The 19943-nt window shown below is 41.7% G+C and overlaps 1 protein-coding gene across 1 annotated transcript in view; it reads right to left on the bottom strand.

Moving 5' to 3' along the window:
- Nucleotides 1-14926, bottom strand: part of il10rb (interleukin 10 receptor, beta) — a 38793-nt gene extending 23867 nt beyond the window's left edge. The window contains exon 1 of the mRNA XM_056289714.1: nt 13724-14926. Within this exon, the coding sequence (XP_056145689.1) occupies nt 13724-13823 (100 nt within the window). The 5' untranslated portion in view covers nt 13824-14926. The remainder of the gene's footprint in view (nt 1-13723) is intronic.
- Between the last annotated feature and the right edge of the window lie 5017 nt (nt 14927-19943).

The following is a 19943-nucleotide window of genomic DNA, read 5'->3' as shown; positions in this document are numbered from 1 at the left end:
CAAGAGCATGTCAAACCATCCTGCAGTGTTATAACCCTAAAATCATGTTGGCCAATCAGAAGCATGAAAAAACAACAACAACAACAAGCCACAAACTCCATTTTCCCTGTCTACATGTCAACACTAAAAACAGTTTCTGAAAACCTTCACCTTGTAAGGAGTTTTCCAAAGGGTCCGTTTTCAGTGACCTAGAAAGCAGTTTGCATGTGGACAAAAAGCCAAAATGCATAGAAAAAGCTATGTTTTCAAAATACCAATGTAAATGCGGACTAGACACTAGTCAAACTGCCTGGCTGATCAGCTGCAAAAAAAAGAATACGAAACACCAATATGATCACGCAATAAGGGTGTGTGTGTGTGTGGCTTGTGGGGTGGTAATAGCATGAGATGAATAACCTTGTTCTAAATGTGTGTCTTGATTTGAAATGTTCAGTTTCATGAGAATGAGTAATGCTGAGTTGCACTGATCTTTCCTGTTAGCTGTAGGCCTGGGCTTAAAGTTACACCCATGAGAAACGCACTTGAACCAGTTCCAGCGCTGAAGCAAATGGAGGCCCACTTCCCCTCCATGTAACCTCCCATATCTTCCCCCCATCCTCCCTTTTCATGTGTTCCAAGGACAAAGAGAGCTAGAAAAGAGAGAAAATGTATTCTTTCGTTGGGGAAAAGAAAAGCATGTGCTGTATGGTATTGAAGATACAGCTCAAAAATTGGTACAGGAGGTGAGATGAGTTGAAAAATATTGTTCCCTACGGCCTAAAACTTTGAAGATCATTTTCATCATATCTCAGTGTTTCCACAAATGGACTTCACTTGGGCAGGCTAGCCAGATATATTAAAGGCTCCAAAGTATATTTTGTGACCCATTTTAGCATTTTTTTTTATCTGTCCGAGAGAATGATGCCCTCCGCGATTGTTTTCTGCAATAAGGTTGAGGAGATCTTAAACAAAATTAGTTCTTCAACTCCATCTACTCCTGCAGATCCTGTCATACTAAATTCATATCTACAAAATGAGTCACTGTCAGTTCTAGTTATTACAGCTTTTGAGACTATCTCACTTGATACTTTGACTAAGTTCGTGTCAGCTTCTAAACCAACTGCTTGCCTACTTGATCCCTTACCAGCAAAACTTTTTAAAGACCTCTGGCCTTTTCTTGGACCTACAATGCTAGACATTGTTAATTTATCTCTTACTACTGGCATTGTTCCCAGCAGTTTTAAGACAGCTGTGGTTAAACCTCTACTTAAAAAAACGCACCTTGATCCAGGGTTTCGTAATAACTATCGGTCAGTCTCTAATCTTCAATTCTTCTCTAAAGTACTAGAGAGAGTTGTGTATCAACAACTTTTGACCCATATAAAAGAAAACGATCTATATGAACCTTTTCAGTCGGCTTTCAGGCCCTGTCATTCCACTGAAACTGCTCTGACCAGAGTGGTAAATGATCTTCTACTGGCGATCGACTCTGATTCCACTTCTGTGCTTCTACTACTGGACCTCAGTGCAGCCTTTGACACCATTGATCACTGTATACTTTTGGATAGATTAAATTGTAATTTTGGTGTCTCTGGCTTAGCTCTCTCTTGGCTTAAGTCCTACTTATCTGGAAGAACACATTGTGTCTGCTATAATAATATCATATCAAAATTTTCTGACATTAAACATGGTTTGCCACAGGGCTCAGTACTTGGCCCTCTACTTTTCTCTCTTTACATTACACCTCTTGGCCAAATTAAAGCAGTTACGGAATAAATTTCCATTGCTATGCTGATGATACTCAGCTGTATGTGCCTATAAGGGCTGATGATCATACTCAAATCACTAACTTAAGAGGCCTGCTTGGCTACTGTGAAAAACTGGATGTCACTTAACTTTCTGCTTTTAAATTCAGAAAAAACTGAGATGCTAGTCATTGGCCCTGCTAGACACAGACACCAATTTGATCAAGTAACAATAACAATCGACAACTCTGTGGTTTCACAAAGTGTGGCAGCCAAAAATCTTGGTGTTACGTTTGATCCCAGCCTTTCCTTTGATAAGCACATTAAAGAAATCACCAAGACTGCCTTTTTTCATTTACGTAACATATCTAAAATTCGATCTTTTCTCTCCATGGCTGACGCAGAGATTCTAATACATGCATTTGTTTCATCCAGACTTGATTACTGTAATGTTCTGTTCTGAGGTCTGCCACATTCTAGTATTAAAAGTCTTCAGATGGTTCAGAATGCTGCTGCTAGAATCCTAACTAAAACTAGGAAATTTGACCATATCACACCAATTCTTGCCTCCCTTCATTGGCTTCCTATCCATGTTAGATCAGAATACAAGGTGCTTCTGCTGACTTATAAAATCCTAAATGGGCTTGCTCCATCCTACCGGTCTGATCTCCTTAAACCTTATATGCCATCTCGAGCACTTCGTTCTCAAAATACAGGGCTCCTGTGTGTACCCAAAGTTAAAAAGAAGTCAGCTGGTGGCAGGGCCTTTTCCTATCGGGCTCCATTTTTGTGGAATAAACTGCCTGCTGCCATCAGACAATCGGAGTCTGTTGAGTCCTTTAAATCCAAACTTAAAACTCATCTTTTTGCCTTAGTTTACAACTAGTTGCCTTTAAGTTGAGTGCTTCACAACCTGTACTGGATGGCGGGTTGGTTTGCTGTCTCAATGAATTTACTAACCAATCCTCTGCCGACGAGATTATCGAGTATAGATTATGACGAATTGATGACTTAATTGATTATGGCTAATGACTATTGCAAACTGTTCTCTTCTCTAACATGTCTTTTCTCTCTCTCTGAATGATGTCTTCTGCTTTCTCTTTCTCTGTGTTTGAATGGTGTCATGTGAGTCTCTCTTGCATGCATGTGCGGTCGGTTCTCCTCCTAGGTCTCCATGGTGATGGTGGCCGCCATTTGGACGCTGCCTGCCCTTCCACTACTCACCTAAGTTTTTCTTATTACGTGATGATGCTGGTCGCGTGGCTTGGGTCCTGGACTGCTCCGCTGGCACGTGGACACTGCTTGGCATCCTGTGCATCATGTTCTTCATAAAGTTTATGTCCATTATAATTCTGTTATCCTCTTTCAATGTTGTATAATGTAAATTGCGTGAACACAACATCCATTGCACGCTGTCCGTCTTGGGAGAGAGATCCCTCCTCTGTTGCTCTCCCTGAGGTTTCTTCCTATTTTTTCTCCCTGTTAAAGGGGTTTTTTAGGGAGTTTTTCCTTATCCGATGAGAGGGTCTAAGGACAAGATGTTGCGTTGCTGTTAAGCCCACTGAGGCAAATTTGTAATTTGTGATATTGGGCTATACAAATAAAATTGATTTGATTTTGATTTGAAAACAGCTCAGCCGTAACGACGAGGGCATGATGTTATCTATGCCAAAAGCATTGTGCCCCCACGCTGCACATTAACTTTTATGTTGTATTTAATTTAACGTTGAACAGGGCACCTTTATCTTTAATAAAATATTGCAGCAAATTCAGGGTCAGCCCGGGAACCGCCACAGCCGGGACACGAACCCGCATCTCCTGCACCGCAAGCGACAACGTTAACCAGTTGACTAAAGGGTCCGACCCATTAATTAAGGACCAACGTGTCTACTTATCCATGCACGTTACACTACCCCCCTCCTTCGGAAAACGCGTCCTGGCGCTTCAGCATATCAACTCCCTCATGCCTCTAGGCGCACGCGCTTCTGATGACCTCACCCCTCTCACTTCTGACACCAATGCAGCGAATGCAGGGGGCAGCCCGGGAACCGCCACAGCCGGGACACGAACCCGTATCTCCTGCACCGCAAGCGACAACGTTAACCAGTCGACTGAAGGGTCCGACCCGTTAGTCTAGGACCAACGTGTCTACTTATCCATGCACGTTACAAAATGCTTAAACGTGATAATTGTCATTTTCTTCAATCATATAATTATTAGAACTCCTAAAATACGTTGCTTGTAAAAAGTGTTTGTTTGAGCCAGTTCAAGGCACCGTTCACCTGCACATGAGTGCACATGATCAGGATGGTACTACCCCCACCTCATTTTGAGCCAGGAAAAACCCTGACTGAAATCCGTTTTCGTGTCTCAGTTCCGTGATTCACATGGCTGCTTCACGAAGAGCTCCAGGCTGCAGCCTTGCCCTACTCAAGTGGGCAGAGCCACTGGCGTAGTCGGGGGGAGCGGGGGATTTCGGGTTTAACCCCCCCCCCAAATATTTTCTGACAGTTCCAAACTGCTTATTCACGGATTACGTTTAGTGCAGCACAGCTATATCAAATAACACTGATTTTGTGCAGTCCCTGTGCTGAATAATTCCCATAAATGTGCAGTGAGTTTATCATAAACCAATCAGTAAGCTACCTGGATTTTTAACCACCCTCTTTCTTTGAGAGACATAAATTGAACAATTCACATCACTTATCTTGTGTAATCATGTATGCTATTGGCCATACTATCTTATCTTACAGCAAGCCAATCATAACTGAGCTATTGTGCGAATTCATCGTTCAATTCGAAAGGGAAATCGTTAGCTAGCCGTGATCATCACTAACGTTAGCTAGCTAGCTAGCTGCAATGGATCAAACAAAAAATCAGCGACTTCTTCCTTCCCCCGAAAAAGTCCAAAGCCTCTGAATCTGATCTTGTCGGCGACGGCGGCATTTCCGGCGGAGTATCTAACGGTGGATACGACGACGGTGCAAGCAGAGGAGGCCGCGGCGGGGGATCAAACAGCACAGGAGGCGGCGCCGGTAGCGGCTGCTGTTAACGTTTCACCAAAGTCTGACATAATGGACTATGTTTCACAAAGACAAAGTAAAGGACTTTCAGATGAGCACAGGAGAAACGTTTATTCATCTGACTGGACGCCCTTGACATTCATTCCCCGTGAATGATGGTAGGCTAAGTTTTCAGCGTCAGTGGTTGAAACAATATACTTGGCTAGTTTATTCGGCACATGCAAATGGTTGTTTTTGCAAGCATTGCCTTTCGTTTGCGATGGACGGTTTGGGCAAAGGAGGTAACGCTACATTCGGAAAGTTAGTCAGTGTACCATTCTCAAACTGGAAGCATGCATTAGAAGCATTCAGAGATCATGCAAAGAAAAAAATACCACAAGCGTTAGAGCTGACCACTTTGAACAGATTCTTCAAAACAAAACTGAGGACATATCACTGAAATTGGACTCTGAGAAGAAATGACAGGTTACAGAAAACAGGGAAAAACTGAAGAGCATAATGTCGTGTATGAAACACTAATACTGTTCTAAACTGTTTAAGTAGATAACTGGAAAGTGCACACGGCAGACTTAAGACAGTAACGTAGTATATTTAGTCTTACGCTGTAACAACCTAGCTATTCCGAGTAGAGCGGAGTACCAAGAGGACGCCCTGGTGGCGATTCTGCCTTATATACTCTTCAGGAACAACCAATAGCTGACCTCCACCTCATTCAGCACCAATCACATTTGAATGTACACATTCAAAACCAACCAACCCACACTAGTTAATATTCTGTGTTGGGAACACCACACATAATTGAAACCATAATTTTCTGTGGTCGTCAAGAAATCGTGCTACAAGGGCATGTAGATTCGGGGCCAGTTGGGCTTGATCAGCCCACACACAACGTTGGGAATTTCAGAGTGCTACTTCGATTTAGGGCAGTAGTTGGTGACAAAGCTCTGTTCCAGCACCTCGGTCACTTTCATGCGAATTCAAGCTATTGCAGTCCCGAAACAGAATGAGATTATCAACACTATAGGTGATATCATGACAAATAAACTAGTCCAGAAAATAAATGCAGCTAAATGTTTTAGTGTACTAGTGGATGAAATGAAAGATTGCTCTGGAAGAGAACAGCTGTCTCTCTGCATTCGATATGAAGATAAGCATGATGATGGCAAATATGCAATCAGAGAGGACTTTCTGTCATTTGTATACATAGAAGCGTTGACTGGAGAAGCAATTGCCAATTCTATTGATGGACAGATCACGAAAGCAGGCATTGATGTACGATTCTTACGTGGTCAGGGCTATGACAGGGCCTCTGCCACGAGTGGCCGTATTAACGGGGCACAGGCAAAACTGAAAGAAAAGCATAAGCATGCTGTGTATGTGGACTGTGCGAGTCACAGACTAAATCTGGTGTTGAACAAATGCCGTACAGCTCAGTTTTTTAAGCAATATATTTATTGAATTTTGTTTGCAAATTACATCAAAACAAGTAATAGCTCAGTGCAGCAAACATTTTCACCCTACCCCCCCCCCCCCATAACCCTGGCCCTATAACAAGTAATACAATTCAAAGCAGGGTTAAAGAAGATAATAAAGATAAAAATTCAATTAATAAAAATAATAAAATAAAATAATAATAACAATAATTTCTTTCACAGACTGATTAGAGGGTGTGGTTTTTTTCAGTTGCTTTTACGCATATAAACAGTTAGATAGAGTTGTTCTACTCCCCCAGAGCTTGTTCTTGATTAAGCAAGTTACCAACATTAGTATTACGTCTTAGGAAGTACAGAAACAATCCCCAGATTTTATCAAAAACACTTTGTTTACGTCTAACAATATACATTATCTTTTCCATTGACATGTTTGAGGCCATTTCTTTAACCCACATACCAATTCTTGGTCCATCAACACTTTTCCAATTAAGAGCAATTACACGTTTTGCTTGTAATATACACATATCTATAAATCTGAACTCATTGCTATGTAAATGTGGGGTGGTAGGATATAAACCAAGAATAAAAAGCTTTGGACTCAATGGTAATTTCTTTGACAAAATTTGATCAATCATATCAACAACATCTTGCCAGAAGGTTTTCACTTCCACACATTCCCATATACAGTGAAACAGCGTCCCCCTTGCCTCACTACACTTAATACAGGTATCAGGAATATTGTCATTAAACTTGTGCAATTTAACAGGAGTTATATATGTACGCATCAGCCATTTATACTGTAGAAGCTTTAGGTTGCTGCTAACTGTCTGTCTCTGGGCCTCTTTACATGCCTCACTCCATTCTTCTAAAGATATTTCCTCCTCTATATCTCCCTCCCATAATCTCAGTTTTGTCTCTGATGATTCATCAGATCCAGATACAAATAAGTCATACATAGTTGAAATTAAACCTTTATCATAACAGTGTTTTGTGACTGCAACTTCTAATATAGAAATAGTAGGAATGTCTAATGAATGGCTTTGACAGGATGATATAAAACTCCTTAGCTGAAGATATTTGAAAAAATGGAATGTCCTTGGAATGTCATACTTGGTAGATATTTCCTCAAAGGACATGAATACTTCATCCTCCTCCCTGTACATGTCTTGCACTTTCCTTAACCCCTTTTCAGCCCATAATTTAAATCCCCTATCATTTTGCCCTGGTTTGTAATTGGCATTACCCCAAATAGGACTGAAGCGTGACCGGGACATATTTATATTCAAATACTTACAAGCATCGAACCAAACATCAATCATATTCAATATTATAGGGTTGTCTGTATTTTTCTTCAGATATTTACGGCTTGCCGAATACAAATACAGGTGCAATGGTAAGCCTGGTTTAACAGAGCAGGCTTCCAGATCAATCCAAGCTGGGGGACTTCCAGATGAGAAGTAAAACATAATCGACCTTAATTGTGCTGCCCAGTAATACCATTGGATATTTGGACATTTCAGGCCTCCTCGATCATATGGTAGATAAAGTAAAGATAGACGTAATCTAGGACGTTTATTTTGCCAAATAAAGTTGGTAAACAGTTTCTTGATTTTCGTGAACAAAGATGAAGGAGGGGGTAGGGGGATATTCTGGAACAAATAAAGAAATTTGGGAAGTATATTCATCTTTAGGATATTAATCCTGCCGATCATTGAAATAGGTAAGGATGTCCAACGCTCTATCAAAGCAATACTAGCGTCCAGGATGGGCTCATAATTTGACTGAGCAATCTTATTCACCTCAGGGACATTTTTTATTCCCAGATATGTAAATGTGTCTGTTGGGTTGAAGGTAGAAGCATAAACAAGACCATTCTTCCTCTCTGTTTCATTCAGTAACATTATAGATGATTTGGAGTAATTAACTTTATAACCAGATATTTTCCCAAATGATTCAATAAGGCTTAGGAGCGCTGGGATAGATCTATGCAGATTTTTAAGCATTAATATCACATCATCGGCGAAGAGTGCTACCCTGTGCTCCAGATGTCCCTCTCGAATTCCATAAATATCGCTGTGTGTCCTCACCGCTATAGCAAAAGGTTCTATCGCTAGGATAAAAAGTAAAGGCGATAAAGGGCTCCCTTGAGGGCAACTTCTACAAATGTTAAAAGGTTTAGAAACCTTACTATTCGTCAAAACTTCTGCAGTAAGCCCTGTACAAAGCAATCTTACCCATTTGATAAATGTATCCCCAAGGCCAAATCGTGTTAACACTTCAAACAGATAAGGCCATTCAACACGGTCGAAGGCCTTCTCTGCATCAAGTGAAAGTAAGGCCGTGTCAGGCGCCTCCCTCTGACTGTATAAAATATTGAGCACTCGTCTAACGTTATGAAAACCCTGTCTCCCTTGAATGAATCCGTTCTGGTCTTCTCCCACTACTCTAGGTAGAAGATCCTCCAATCTTCTTGCAAGAATTTTACAGAGTATTTTTGTATCAGAATTTAGGAGACTAATTGGACGCATATTTTCACATTTTGTATTTGGTTTCCCCGGTTTTGGGAGTAAAGTGATTAGGGCGCCCCTCATAGATGTAGGGAGAAGACCATTCTCAAAGGATTCCTGAAACATCTCCAAGAGGGGTGGTATTAATTTGGTTTGAAATTTTTTATAAATGTCTATAGGGATGCCATCTGGACCCGCTGATTTTCCAGCCTGCATACACCCAATTGCTTCTGCAGTTTCCAATGCAGTTACATCTTGATCTAATACTCTACTTTCCTCTTCCAAAATTTTAGGAATATTAAGATTGTCTAGGAATTGTGTTTGCGTGTCCAGATTAGGAGAGCACTCAGAGCTGTATAATTTCCTGTAGAAGTCTCTAAAGGCTTCATTAATCTCTGTCGGGTCCACTATAGTTCTACCACTTGGGACTTCAATACAATAATAGACCTTTCTGTTTGTTGTTGTTTAATGCGCCATGCTAGAAGTTTTCCGGGCTTTTCCCCCTGATCATAGTAGGACTGTTTGAGTCTCATTAAATCAGCAGCCGCTTTATTAGCTGCCAGTTCATTGTACTGTGCTCTAAGCAGTAGCAGTCTTGTATGAACATCTGTAGGTATATTTCTATTATTATATATTTCTGTTTCCAGTTTTTTAATTTCCTCATCTAATGTCTTCATTTCAAGTCGTGTAGCCTTTTTCTTGGAACTAGTGAAGGAAATGATTTGGCCCCTGATAAAGGCTTTGAAAGCCTCCCACCTTGTGCTAGCAGAAGTCTGGGACTTGTTACATTCAAAATACAGGTCAATCTGCTTATCTAAGAAATCTATGAGTGTAGGATCCGCAAGCCACCCGGGTTGAAAACGCCATCTCGGGGGGTCGCACACTAAGTTATTATCTTCATAGGTCAAGGATACTGCAGCGTGGTCAGACAGAACTATACTACTATAATGACATTCATCTATTTTGGAGACAAGTAGCGCTGAAACCAAAAAGTAGTCTATGCGTGAGTGAGTTCTATGAGTACCGGAATAGCAGGAATATTCTACTGCGTTCGGTTTACCATGCCTCCAAACATCAAACAAATTTAATTCCTTCATAAAATGGTGTATCGTCTTTCTGGACTTACTGTGGGTATCATCTAAACCAGTTGACCTGTCTTTTGAAGGATCTAACGTACAGTTAAAGTCGCCAGCTATTATGTATTTCCCAGGATGATTTGAAGCAGTCAAAAACAGACTATTATAGAATTTAGAGTCATCTTCATTGGGGCCGTAAACATTTATCAAAGTTAAGGTTTCAGATAATAACCTACCCTGGACTATAATATACCTCCCTGCAGGGTCCTTAACTACATGCTGTACCCGTAATGGAACCGATTTATGAATTAGTATCATAACCCCTCTAGCATGAGTGGTGTAAGGAGCAGACAACACTTGACCCTGCCATCGTCTTGCTATTTTGGGAACGTCCTCATCCACCATGTGTGTTTCTTGTAAAAAAAACGATTTTTGATTTCAAGGATTTTATCCTGCTCATTACCTGCTTCACTTTTGTGAGTTTGATCAAACCCCTACAATTCCACGAAGTAAATTTTACCTTGCAACTCTCTGACATTGATTCCGGTATGTTATATTAGGAACCGTAGTGAAGAAGTACTTTGACAAACCACACCCACTGATGAAAGAATAAATAATAAAATGAAACCACAACAACCCACCCTCAACCCCATACGAACCTAAAGTCCAGGAACTCTGGACATCCCCTCCCATCCCACGTTTAACTACCGCTAAAACGAGTTTCTCCAACTTTTCTTTTCTTCTCGCTCTAGCTCGCTATCTTACTTTTTCTAAATACTAATCACACATAACATCATTAATGAACTGTTCAACGCCAACAACATGTAGGCATATATAAAATTAACCATCCGAGCACATACACAAACCTGGAACCCGTGCATGCAGACTGGAAGACGAGGAGAGGGAAAAGTCTGTAGCCTGGTCACAAGAGTCCGCGATGCATTGGGCCTTCCTTCCTCCGACAGGCGCATAAACCCATGATGACTCTCTCTGTCCCTTAGGTCTAGGCCTACTTGGATGTGCCCATGTCATTTCGGCTGGTGCTTGGACATTGTCTCTCATTCAGGGTTAAGTGCATTCCACAAAAGCTGAATAGTCTAGCTATAAACCAGACTCCGTCCTGTCCAGGTAGAAAAATAAAGCCTAAACAAAAACAAAATGGCGACAGCCCGAACACGTAGCTACATCTTTCGTGTAAATGGAAATAAAATAAAATAAAGTGAGCTTAATAGCCTACTGCATCAGTCCTTATCCGAGGGATTGAATAAACCGCTCCACTTCTGCCGGGGTTTGAAAGGTGTGGGGTCTCTCGTCGTGTGTTACCAGGAGCCGGGCTGGAAAGATGATTCTGTGCTTGTGGATCCCCTGGTCTCTCAGCTTCTTCCGGACCTGGTCATAGCCGCGCTGCATCTTGTGCACCCCAGCAGAGAGGTCGATGTGAAAACGGACCGGCGTGTTCTTGTAAAGGACCTGTCCCTTGGTTTTGGCTGCCTTTAGGACTCGCTCCCTGTCCTTAAAGTTCAGGAACCTCATGATCAATGTCCTTGGACGACCCGTGCGAGAGTCTACCGGAGCGCCGATTCTATGAGCCCGCTCCACCACCAAGCCCTCCCGCGGATCCATGTTCAGAGCCTCCGGCAACCACTTCTCCAGAAATGCAGGTGCATCCTGGCCCTCTTCTTTCTCCGGTAGGCCCACCAACCTTACGTTATTTCGCCGACTCCTGCATTCCAAGTCCTCCATTTTGTCAGTAAGGCTTTTGACGGTGTTTTCCAGCGTGCTAACTCGGGGTGTTAGCTTCTTAACGTCGTCCTCCACGTCAGAAATCCGTTGCTCGGCCTGTTCCATGCGGCCCGTGCATTCCTGTATTTGTTTCTTTACATCCGCAATTGTCGCTTGCACTCCATCAATTTTCTTGTAAAGTCCACTTTTCAAAGACTGTATGGCTTTCATGATATCTAGGTTCTATTCTTATCTGTGTCTAACATTTCGTCATCTTCCTCGTGGTCGTCTTCTTCGTTAGCCATATTTTCAACCTGCATGGCGTCGCTAACCTTCTCGGCCTCTTCCTCGTGTCGCGATTTCCTTTTCTCCTTCTCTTTTTCTCTCTTTGCCTTTTCTTTCGGGTTTTTCCCTGACATTTTAGTTCTGGGTACTCTTATACACGTATTGCGTGACTTTAGACAAGATTCGGATTAGTATTGTAGGATTAATTTACACGGTAGCTGCAGAGCTTGAGATGTGCGACCCCCTAGTCCCTCGCCATAACCGGAAGTCCCCGTACAGCTCAGTTAGTGAGAAATTGCTTTGGCATTGTGTCTGAAATTTGCCACTTTTTTCATGATTCCGCTCTCCGGCCCGCCTGCTTGAGACAGGAAATACAGCGGCTTATGCCTCATCAAAAGAAAACCAGACTCTGCTCCCTGTGTGAAACAAGATGGGTAGAAAATCACTCCCTGGGTGAAACAAGATGGGTAGTGCGTCACGAAGCCATATTCACTTTTAATGAGCAATATGAGCCAGTGAGCTCTAGCCTGATAAAGATCACGGACACATTCTCTGGTGATTCGTCTGTTAAAGCTTACCAGCTTTTCAGTGCAATTGATAAAACTGAATTCATGCTTACAACAAATGTCTGCGAGAAGACGCTTGCTAAAACATTCCACCTGTCCCAGTTTCTTCAAAAAGAAAACTGAGATCTAGTGAGCTGCATCTCTTCTGCAGACGAGGTCGGCAGACATGTTGAAGAAATACGATCCAATTCAGAAACAGTTTGCAAAAAATCTTCCAGGAGACATGCGCCAAAGCAGCCAAGTTCGAGATACATTTCCGACCATTGCAGATGAGAGGCAATGCGAGTGACACTGACCCCTTGAAGGCCTGTGAAATCCACCATCGCCAGCAACTTTTTATTCCATTACTGGACTTTTATACATTCCAAATGAAGGAGCGATTCACAAAACACAGGGAAGTCATCTGTAAGCTCCTTACTCCCACGCAATGTGAACACACTGAACGAGGGTTAGCTAAATGCCAACTTGTGTTTTGGGACGGTGCTTGGTCCGCAATAGGTTACATTTCATATGTTCACGAGGTCACAATTACTGAAAGTACGCTTATTGGAAAAGCCCACCACCACCATTAAGATGGTAGGGTACCTGACATAACGGGAACGTAATTAACAACTTGTTAGAATAGAAAACCAGCAGTAATGTGCGTCCCCCCAATGACTAGTTTAAAAACCACTTCTTTTGTCAACCCATTACTCCCAGTACTCTATAATGCATGGTTTTAGCAAATTTCTTTTGAATCGAAGAACAGATTACTCCTAGTAATCCTGGTTTCACTGTAGACTCCAATAGTCACTCAGTGCCAGTTACACAGCCAAACTACAGAATTTAATAACACCTTAGCTTGATTTTGACATACAATATTTGTGTCAATTTTTTCATTTGTTATTTGATTATGGTATTTTGTCCAATTTTGATAAAACCATTGATGAAACGATGCCCCTAAATTTTAAAAAAAACAACTCTAAACCGATTGCATTTTTTAAATATGTATTTGCTGCACTCTCTGGCATGAACAAAAGGCACAAAACGAGAGTGTTGTTTCATATGTGGTGCAGAGAAACAGCAATATCCTCAACTCACGTAGGCTGTCAATCGTTCGTGTTTTTTCGCCCACGTAGCCCCCCCTCTCTCTCTAATACACAAACGATTCGTCGTACCTCGCTTCAACATCAAATGACTAGCGAAAAGGCAGATAGACAAACCAGCAGGCAGACAGGCGAGAAAGATGTTTTCCTTTTTTTTTTTTGCAGAGTTAAAGTTAGTAATTTTAGGCTAGTCTAGTTGGTAGACTAACTTAATGGAAGACGGTGTCCAGATTTAAACATATCATGGCACTTGTCTAGCTTTTCAACAGTCTAACCTTAAACTAGCAGCCGACGCAACTTACCGGCCCTTGCTGGGAGGCACCAGATCAGAAGGAATACATATATAGCAGCAGATGACATTGTTGAAGAATGGCGACGACCGAAACTCCTCTTGTCTAACATGATTTAGCTTTCTGCCTCTGCGCAGCCTCAGTCCCTACAGCGCGTGCTCCGCTTCTTCCGCATTGGTTGGGTAGTTCGTCATAGCTTTCCTCAGGTTTGAGGGAAGTGACAAAATAAAAGACTGCATGATTCCAAAATGAATTCATTCATTCACACGGTAGTTTTTCATCCAACATATTTGCCTTGCATTGTCTTTAACGCCCGATCCTTTTGATCACGCCTGATTATTGGCTGTGTATCATTTCAACACAATGCTATGAACTTTGCGTTGCAAAGCTGAAGGGAACTATTTTATGATATCAATTTTTCCCCCATTATTCCAAAAATAATTTCAAAAAGTAATTCATTCATTCACAAAGTGGAATGTTATCCAACATATTTTCATTACATTATCTTTAACGTCCAGTCCTTAATCCGACCATGAATGAACGAATGATGATATTTTTCAAACAAGTAAATAATAAGCAGGATATAACATACAGATAAGCCATTTCCAATAATATGAAGTGATCAACAAATTCACACCTCAAACACAGTGAACAAATCAACATATGCATCAGATTATTTGTTACATGCTGGAAAAAGAGTAGGAGGAAGTATATACTTATTTTTCCCCTTCCCCTTCTCACCTACTCTTAAGTTAATTCAGCTACTATACATTACAAACTCAATTCCCACTATATTATATAGTTCAAATACAATGCAAGTTCTGCTGCACGATACAAACTCTGAGCAATGGAAGAAAAAAGAGAAAAAGCACATAAAAAAACGAGAGAAAGAGAAAGAAAAACACACCCCAATGTCATGTACCAAGAATAAACAGATCTCAATGCTACGCATAACCCAAATAGATAATCGGTGTCATAGAAAGAAAAGTGAAAAAAAACTAATAAGAAATGTTTAGAAATAGCTAAAACTTAACACAACTCGTCATCATTCCTATATATCTTGATAATCAGTCCTTTGTACTTCTTCTTGAACGATGTAATGTTTGTACTTTGAGTTCAATGCTCAGACTGTTCCACAATTTGACCCTACAGATTGCCCATGCTCTTCAAAGTTGTAAGAACACATAATTTCTTGAAGTTTAATTTCCCTTTCAAATTATATTCCCCTTCTCTAACTGAGAATGTTTTTCGTATATTACTTGGTAGTGGATTATTTCTTGCTTCAAACATTGTTTGTGCTGTGTTAAATTCTACTAAATTCTTGAACTTCAATGCACTTGACTTTAAAAATAGCTTGTTGGTGTGTTCACAATATCCTACATTATTAACCATCCTTATGGCTCTTAATGGTTGTAGGTTGGTTTTGTAGGTGTTATCTCATACCTCCGCACAATAGATCAGATATGGTGAAATAAATTAACAATACAGAGTGTGCAATGACTTATGATCCAGAATGTGTCTCGCTTTTCTCATGACTGCAATGCTCCATGTTAGCTTTGCTCGCACATATGTTATGTGAGGTTTCCAGCAGATTTTCTAGTATCACACCTAGGAATTTATTTTCATATACTATTTCTAGTTGAACATTGTCAATCACTACTTTTACTTTTGTGTTTATTCTATAATTTCCCAACAACATAAACTGTTTTGTCCAGATTTAAGGATAATTTGATGGCCTGGCGACCAGTCCAGGGTGTCTCCCCGCCTTCCGTCCAATGACTGCTGGGATAGGCTCCTGCGTCCCCGCGACCCCGAGAGCAGGATAAGCGGTTTGGATAATGGAGGGATGGATGTTTTTGTCAAACACCGTTTTAATTTCTCCATCTCTATTGTGGTCACCACCAAAACCGCTGCTGTAAATTCTCACCAGAACCAAATATATTCGTGTTGTCCGCAAATAGAACAAATTTCAATATTTTTGACATCTTGCATATATCAAGATACAGAAAAAAAGGTAAGAGTTAGAATTAAAAAAAAATCCAGTATGAATAAATCAAAACGAATATCAAAAATCAGTAAAAGCTTTCATAAAAAGAAAAGTTTTAAGACGAGATTTAAAAGAAGCTAGACACTTAGTTCAATAGGAAGAGAGGTCCATAGTGTGGGACAGCAAAATCCCGATCACCCCTTGTGACAAACCGAGACCCAGGAATAACTATTAGGGCTCCATCTGCTGATCGTAATAGCCGAGAGTGTGTATGTATACCAGGCCAATAAACCAGAAACGTATGTAGGAAGCAAGACCGTTTAAGGCCTTAAAAGTGAGCAATAAAATTTTAAAAATCAATCCAAAATACAACAGGTATATATATTTGTATGTTTATAATTATTAAGATAGATGTAGGAAAAACAAACAACTTTGATTCATATAAGTACAGGCCTGTTTCGTGCGTCACGCACTCATCAGCTGCTCTATCTTAAGATTCCCCTCCTCATTTTGTTGAGCACTTTTATCGACATCATTGACGGTTTCCGAAAAAGAACGCTATTGTAACGTGCATGGTTAAGTAGACACGTTGGTCCTTGACTAACGAATAAGACCTTTCAGTCGACTGGTTAACTTTGTCACTTGCGGAGGGGGAGATACAGGTTCGCGTCCCGGCTGTGGTAGCGGTTCCCGGGCTGCCCCCCCACCGACTTTTCTGCACTATATTTATAAATATATATTCTATATATAAATATATAATTTTTTATACTTTTTCACGTATATTTATGTAACCGCTTATTTTCTTGCCCGGTGCGGCATTCGCTACGAGGTGTACTACACCACAAGGCGACATCACTAACCGCTCGGCTAAAGGCTCAGATTCGTTAGCTAGGGGCTAACGTATCTTATTAGTAGTTTACATTTATATATTTATTTTATATATATATATATATTTATATATATATATATATATTTTATATATATTTTATATGTATTTATAAATTTATAAATATATTGTGGCGGACACTAGAGGCTATGCCTCTCACCCAGCAGGGCTGTGAGCTGGGGGCGTGGTTTACGCCCCCAGCTCACAGCCCTGCTGGGTGAGAGCCAGGGGGGCACCAGAGAGCCAGGGGGGCTCTCTGGTGCAAGGTTGTTCCTGTTTCAGTTTGGTTTTGGAGCTGAGGAATAAAGTTCAAACTCGCCTTCGTCTCCTGTGTTTTTCCTCATCCTGCCACAATATTATGATTTATAATATAATTTATTTTAAATAAATTATAATTTATTATGATCTATATATGTTATAATTTATAAATATATTTATAAATAACTGTTAAAAGAAACAGTCAGCGGCAGGGAAAGTGCTTAACAAATAAGGAGCAAAATAATCCAGTGAGTCAAGTAAATTCTTTATGAGACAGTACAAGCCTGTTTCATGCCATAAGCAGTCATCAGCTGTCAATTTACTTGACTCACTGGATTATATTAATAAATATACACTCACTGGCCACTTTATTAGGTACACCTTGCTAGTACCGGGTTGGACCCCTTTTGCCTTCAGAACTGCCTTAATCCTTCGTGGCATAGATTCAACAAGGTACTGGAAACATTCCTCAGAGAGTTTGGTCCATATTGACATGATAGCATCACGCAGTTGCTGCAGATTTGTCGGCTGCACATCCATGATACGAATCTCCCGGTCCACCACATCCCAAAGGTGCTGTATTGGATTGAGATCTGGTGACTGTGGAGGCCATTTGAGTACAGTGAACTCATTGTCATGTTCAAGAAACCAATCTGAGATGATTCGAGCTTTATGACATGGCGCGTTATCCTGCTGGAAGTAGCCATCAGAAGATGGGAACACTGTGGTCATAAAGGGATGGACATGGTCAGCAACAATACTCAGGTAGGCTGTGGCGTTGACACGATGCTCAATTGGTACTAAGGGGCCCAAAGTGTGCCAAGAAAATATCCCCCATACCATTACACCACCACCACCAGCCTGAACCGTTGATACAAGGCAGGATGGATCCATGCTTTCATGTTGTTGATGCCAAATTCTGACCCTACCATCCGAATGTCGCAGCAGAAATCGAGACTCATCAGACCAGGCAACGTTTTTCCAATCTTCTATTGTCCAATTTTGGTGAGCCTGTGCGAATTGTAGCCTCAGTTTCCTGTTCTTAGCTGACAGGAGTGGCACCCGGTGTGGTCTTCTGCTGCTGTAGCCCATCTGCCTCAAGGTTCGACGTGTTGTGCGTTCAGAGATGCTCTTCTGCATACCTCGGTTGTAATGAGTGGTTATTTGAGTTACTGTTGCCTTTCTATCAGCTCGAACCAGTCTGGCCATTCTCCTCTGACCTCTGGCATCAACAAGGCATTTTCGCCCACAGAACTGCCGCTCACTGGATATTTTCTCTTTTTCGGACCATTCTCTGTAAACCCTAGAGATGGTTGTGCGTGAAAATCCCAGTAGATCAGCAGTTTCTGAAATACTCAGACCAGCCCGTCTGGCACCAACAACCATGCCACGTTCAAAGTCACTTAAATCACCTTTCTTCCCCATTCTGATGCTCGGTTTGAACTGCAGCAGATCGTCTTGACCATGTCTACATGCCTAAATGCATTGAGTTGCTGCCATGTGATTGGCTGATTAGAAATTTGCGTTAACGAGCAGTTGGACGGGTGTGCCTAATAAAGTGGCCGGTGAGTGTATATATTGTAGCGAATTCGGGGGACAACGCAACCACAGGAACGGAACTGCCGCGGCCGGGAAGCGAACCCGTATCGCCCGCCCCGCAGAAAACATCGCTAACCGCTCGACTAAAGGGTCAGACCCGACAGCCAGCGGCCAGCGTGTCTTCTTATCCATGCACGCTACAATTATTAATTAATTAATTAATTACTTCATTCATTCATTCATTTATTCATCTTCAGCCGCTTCTCCGGGGTCGGGTCGCGGTCGCAGCAAACTAAGTAGGGCACTCTAGACGTCTCTCTCCCCAGCAACGCCCTATTTATATTCGTATATAAACATATATTAAAAATATTGCCAGTAAAGGCAACATTTAGGCAATATTAAAATAGTAAAGGCAATATTTAGATAAATACAGGATATGCTGTGCTTGGTGGATTAGTCATATGGTCATGCCTTGTTGTCCCGGTGATAAGCCGAGCAGCAGCGTTTTGTACTGTGGTGATACACAATTGAGGGTAGATTCACCAGCGGCTGCTGCTCCTTTAAGGCGGACATTCAGAGTGGCACTTCTTAAGAGTTTCTGGGAGGAGCCATGTTTGCAGCAGTCTAGGCGGTTAGCTGGTTGCCACGAGAGATTGAGCTGTATTGGTGTTGTTTTGTGTGGCGAGTAAACGGGATTGACTCGACTCGATCTCTCCGTCTCCTCATTCCTGCACTCCCACAGTACCAACTGCAGACGGTGGTGGGAGGGAGCCCTTACCCAAGTAAAGTTGTGACGGAGCGGCTCCATCGCTGACTGCGGACAGCGCACACGCGCTTCCCCCACTCCCTTCCATTTTCTCCGAGTAGTTAATAAACCTCGCTATTATCCATCTTCCCTTCTCCGTTTCAGTAGCGTGACCAAGGGTGCACACTGTGTAGTCTGTTTTCATTTATGCATACATTCACGCAAACATTTTATTCGCTTATAATTTGTTGTAGTATGTTGCATAATCGCAACTCTCATCAGTGAGTTTGGTTGGCAAAACAAGGGCGTAACAGTATGCGGATGACGTCACAGATGCGAACTATGTAAATTGATCGATTGAGCGGCAACGCGGCACTGAGTGGCAAAAAGACAGTGGCAGCGTTAACGTCCAGCTCGAATACAGCGAAAACGCATCTAAAATGGGAAAGAGCTGTTGTGCAATAGACTGCACTAATAGATTTCACAAGAAATCCAGTCATCGTTTTACGGATATCAGGAAACTGGGAGTGCAGGAATGAGGAAACGGAGAGATCGAGTCCATTCCGTTTACTCGCCACACAAAACGACATCGATACAGCACAATCTCTCGTGGCAACCAGCTAACCGCTAGGCTGCTGAAAACATGGCGCCACCCTGGAAACTCTAAGCAGTGCCTACGTCAGCACTCTGAACGTCTGCCTTAAAGCAGCAGCAGCCCCTGGTGAAGCTACCCTCAGTTGTGTATCACCGCAAAACTCTTTTTAAAAAAAACTATCAGGAAACTCAATTTGTGACCAAATGTTAATGTCCATGGACC

This window comes from Lampris incognitus, chromosome 11 (genome assembly GCF_029633865.1).
Source record: "Lampris incognitus isolate fLamInc1 chromosome 11, fLamInc1.hap2, whole genome shotgun sequence".
NCBI lineage: Eukaryota > Metazoa > Chordata > Actinopteri > Lampriformes > Lampridae > Lampris > Lampris incognitus.
The sequence above is the reverse complement of the archived record's forward strand: the minus strand, read 5'-3'. Positions and strand labels throughout refer to the sequence as shown.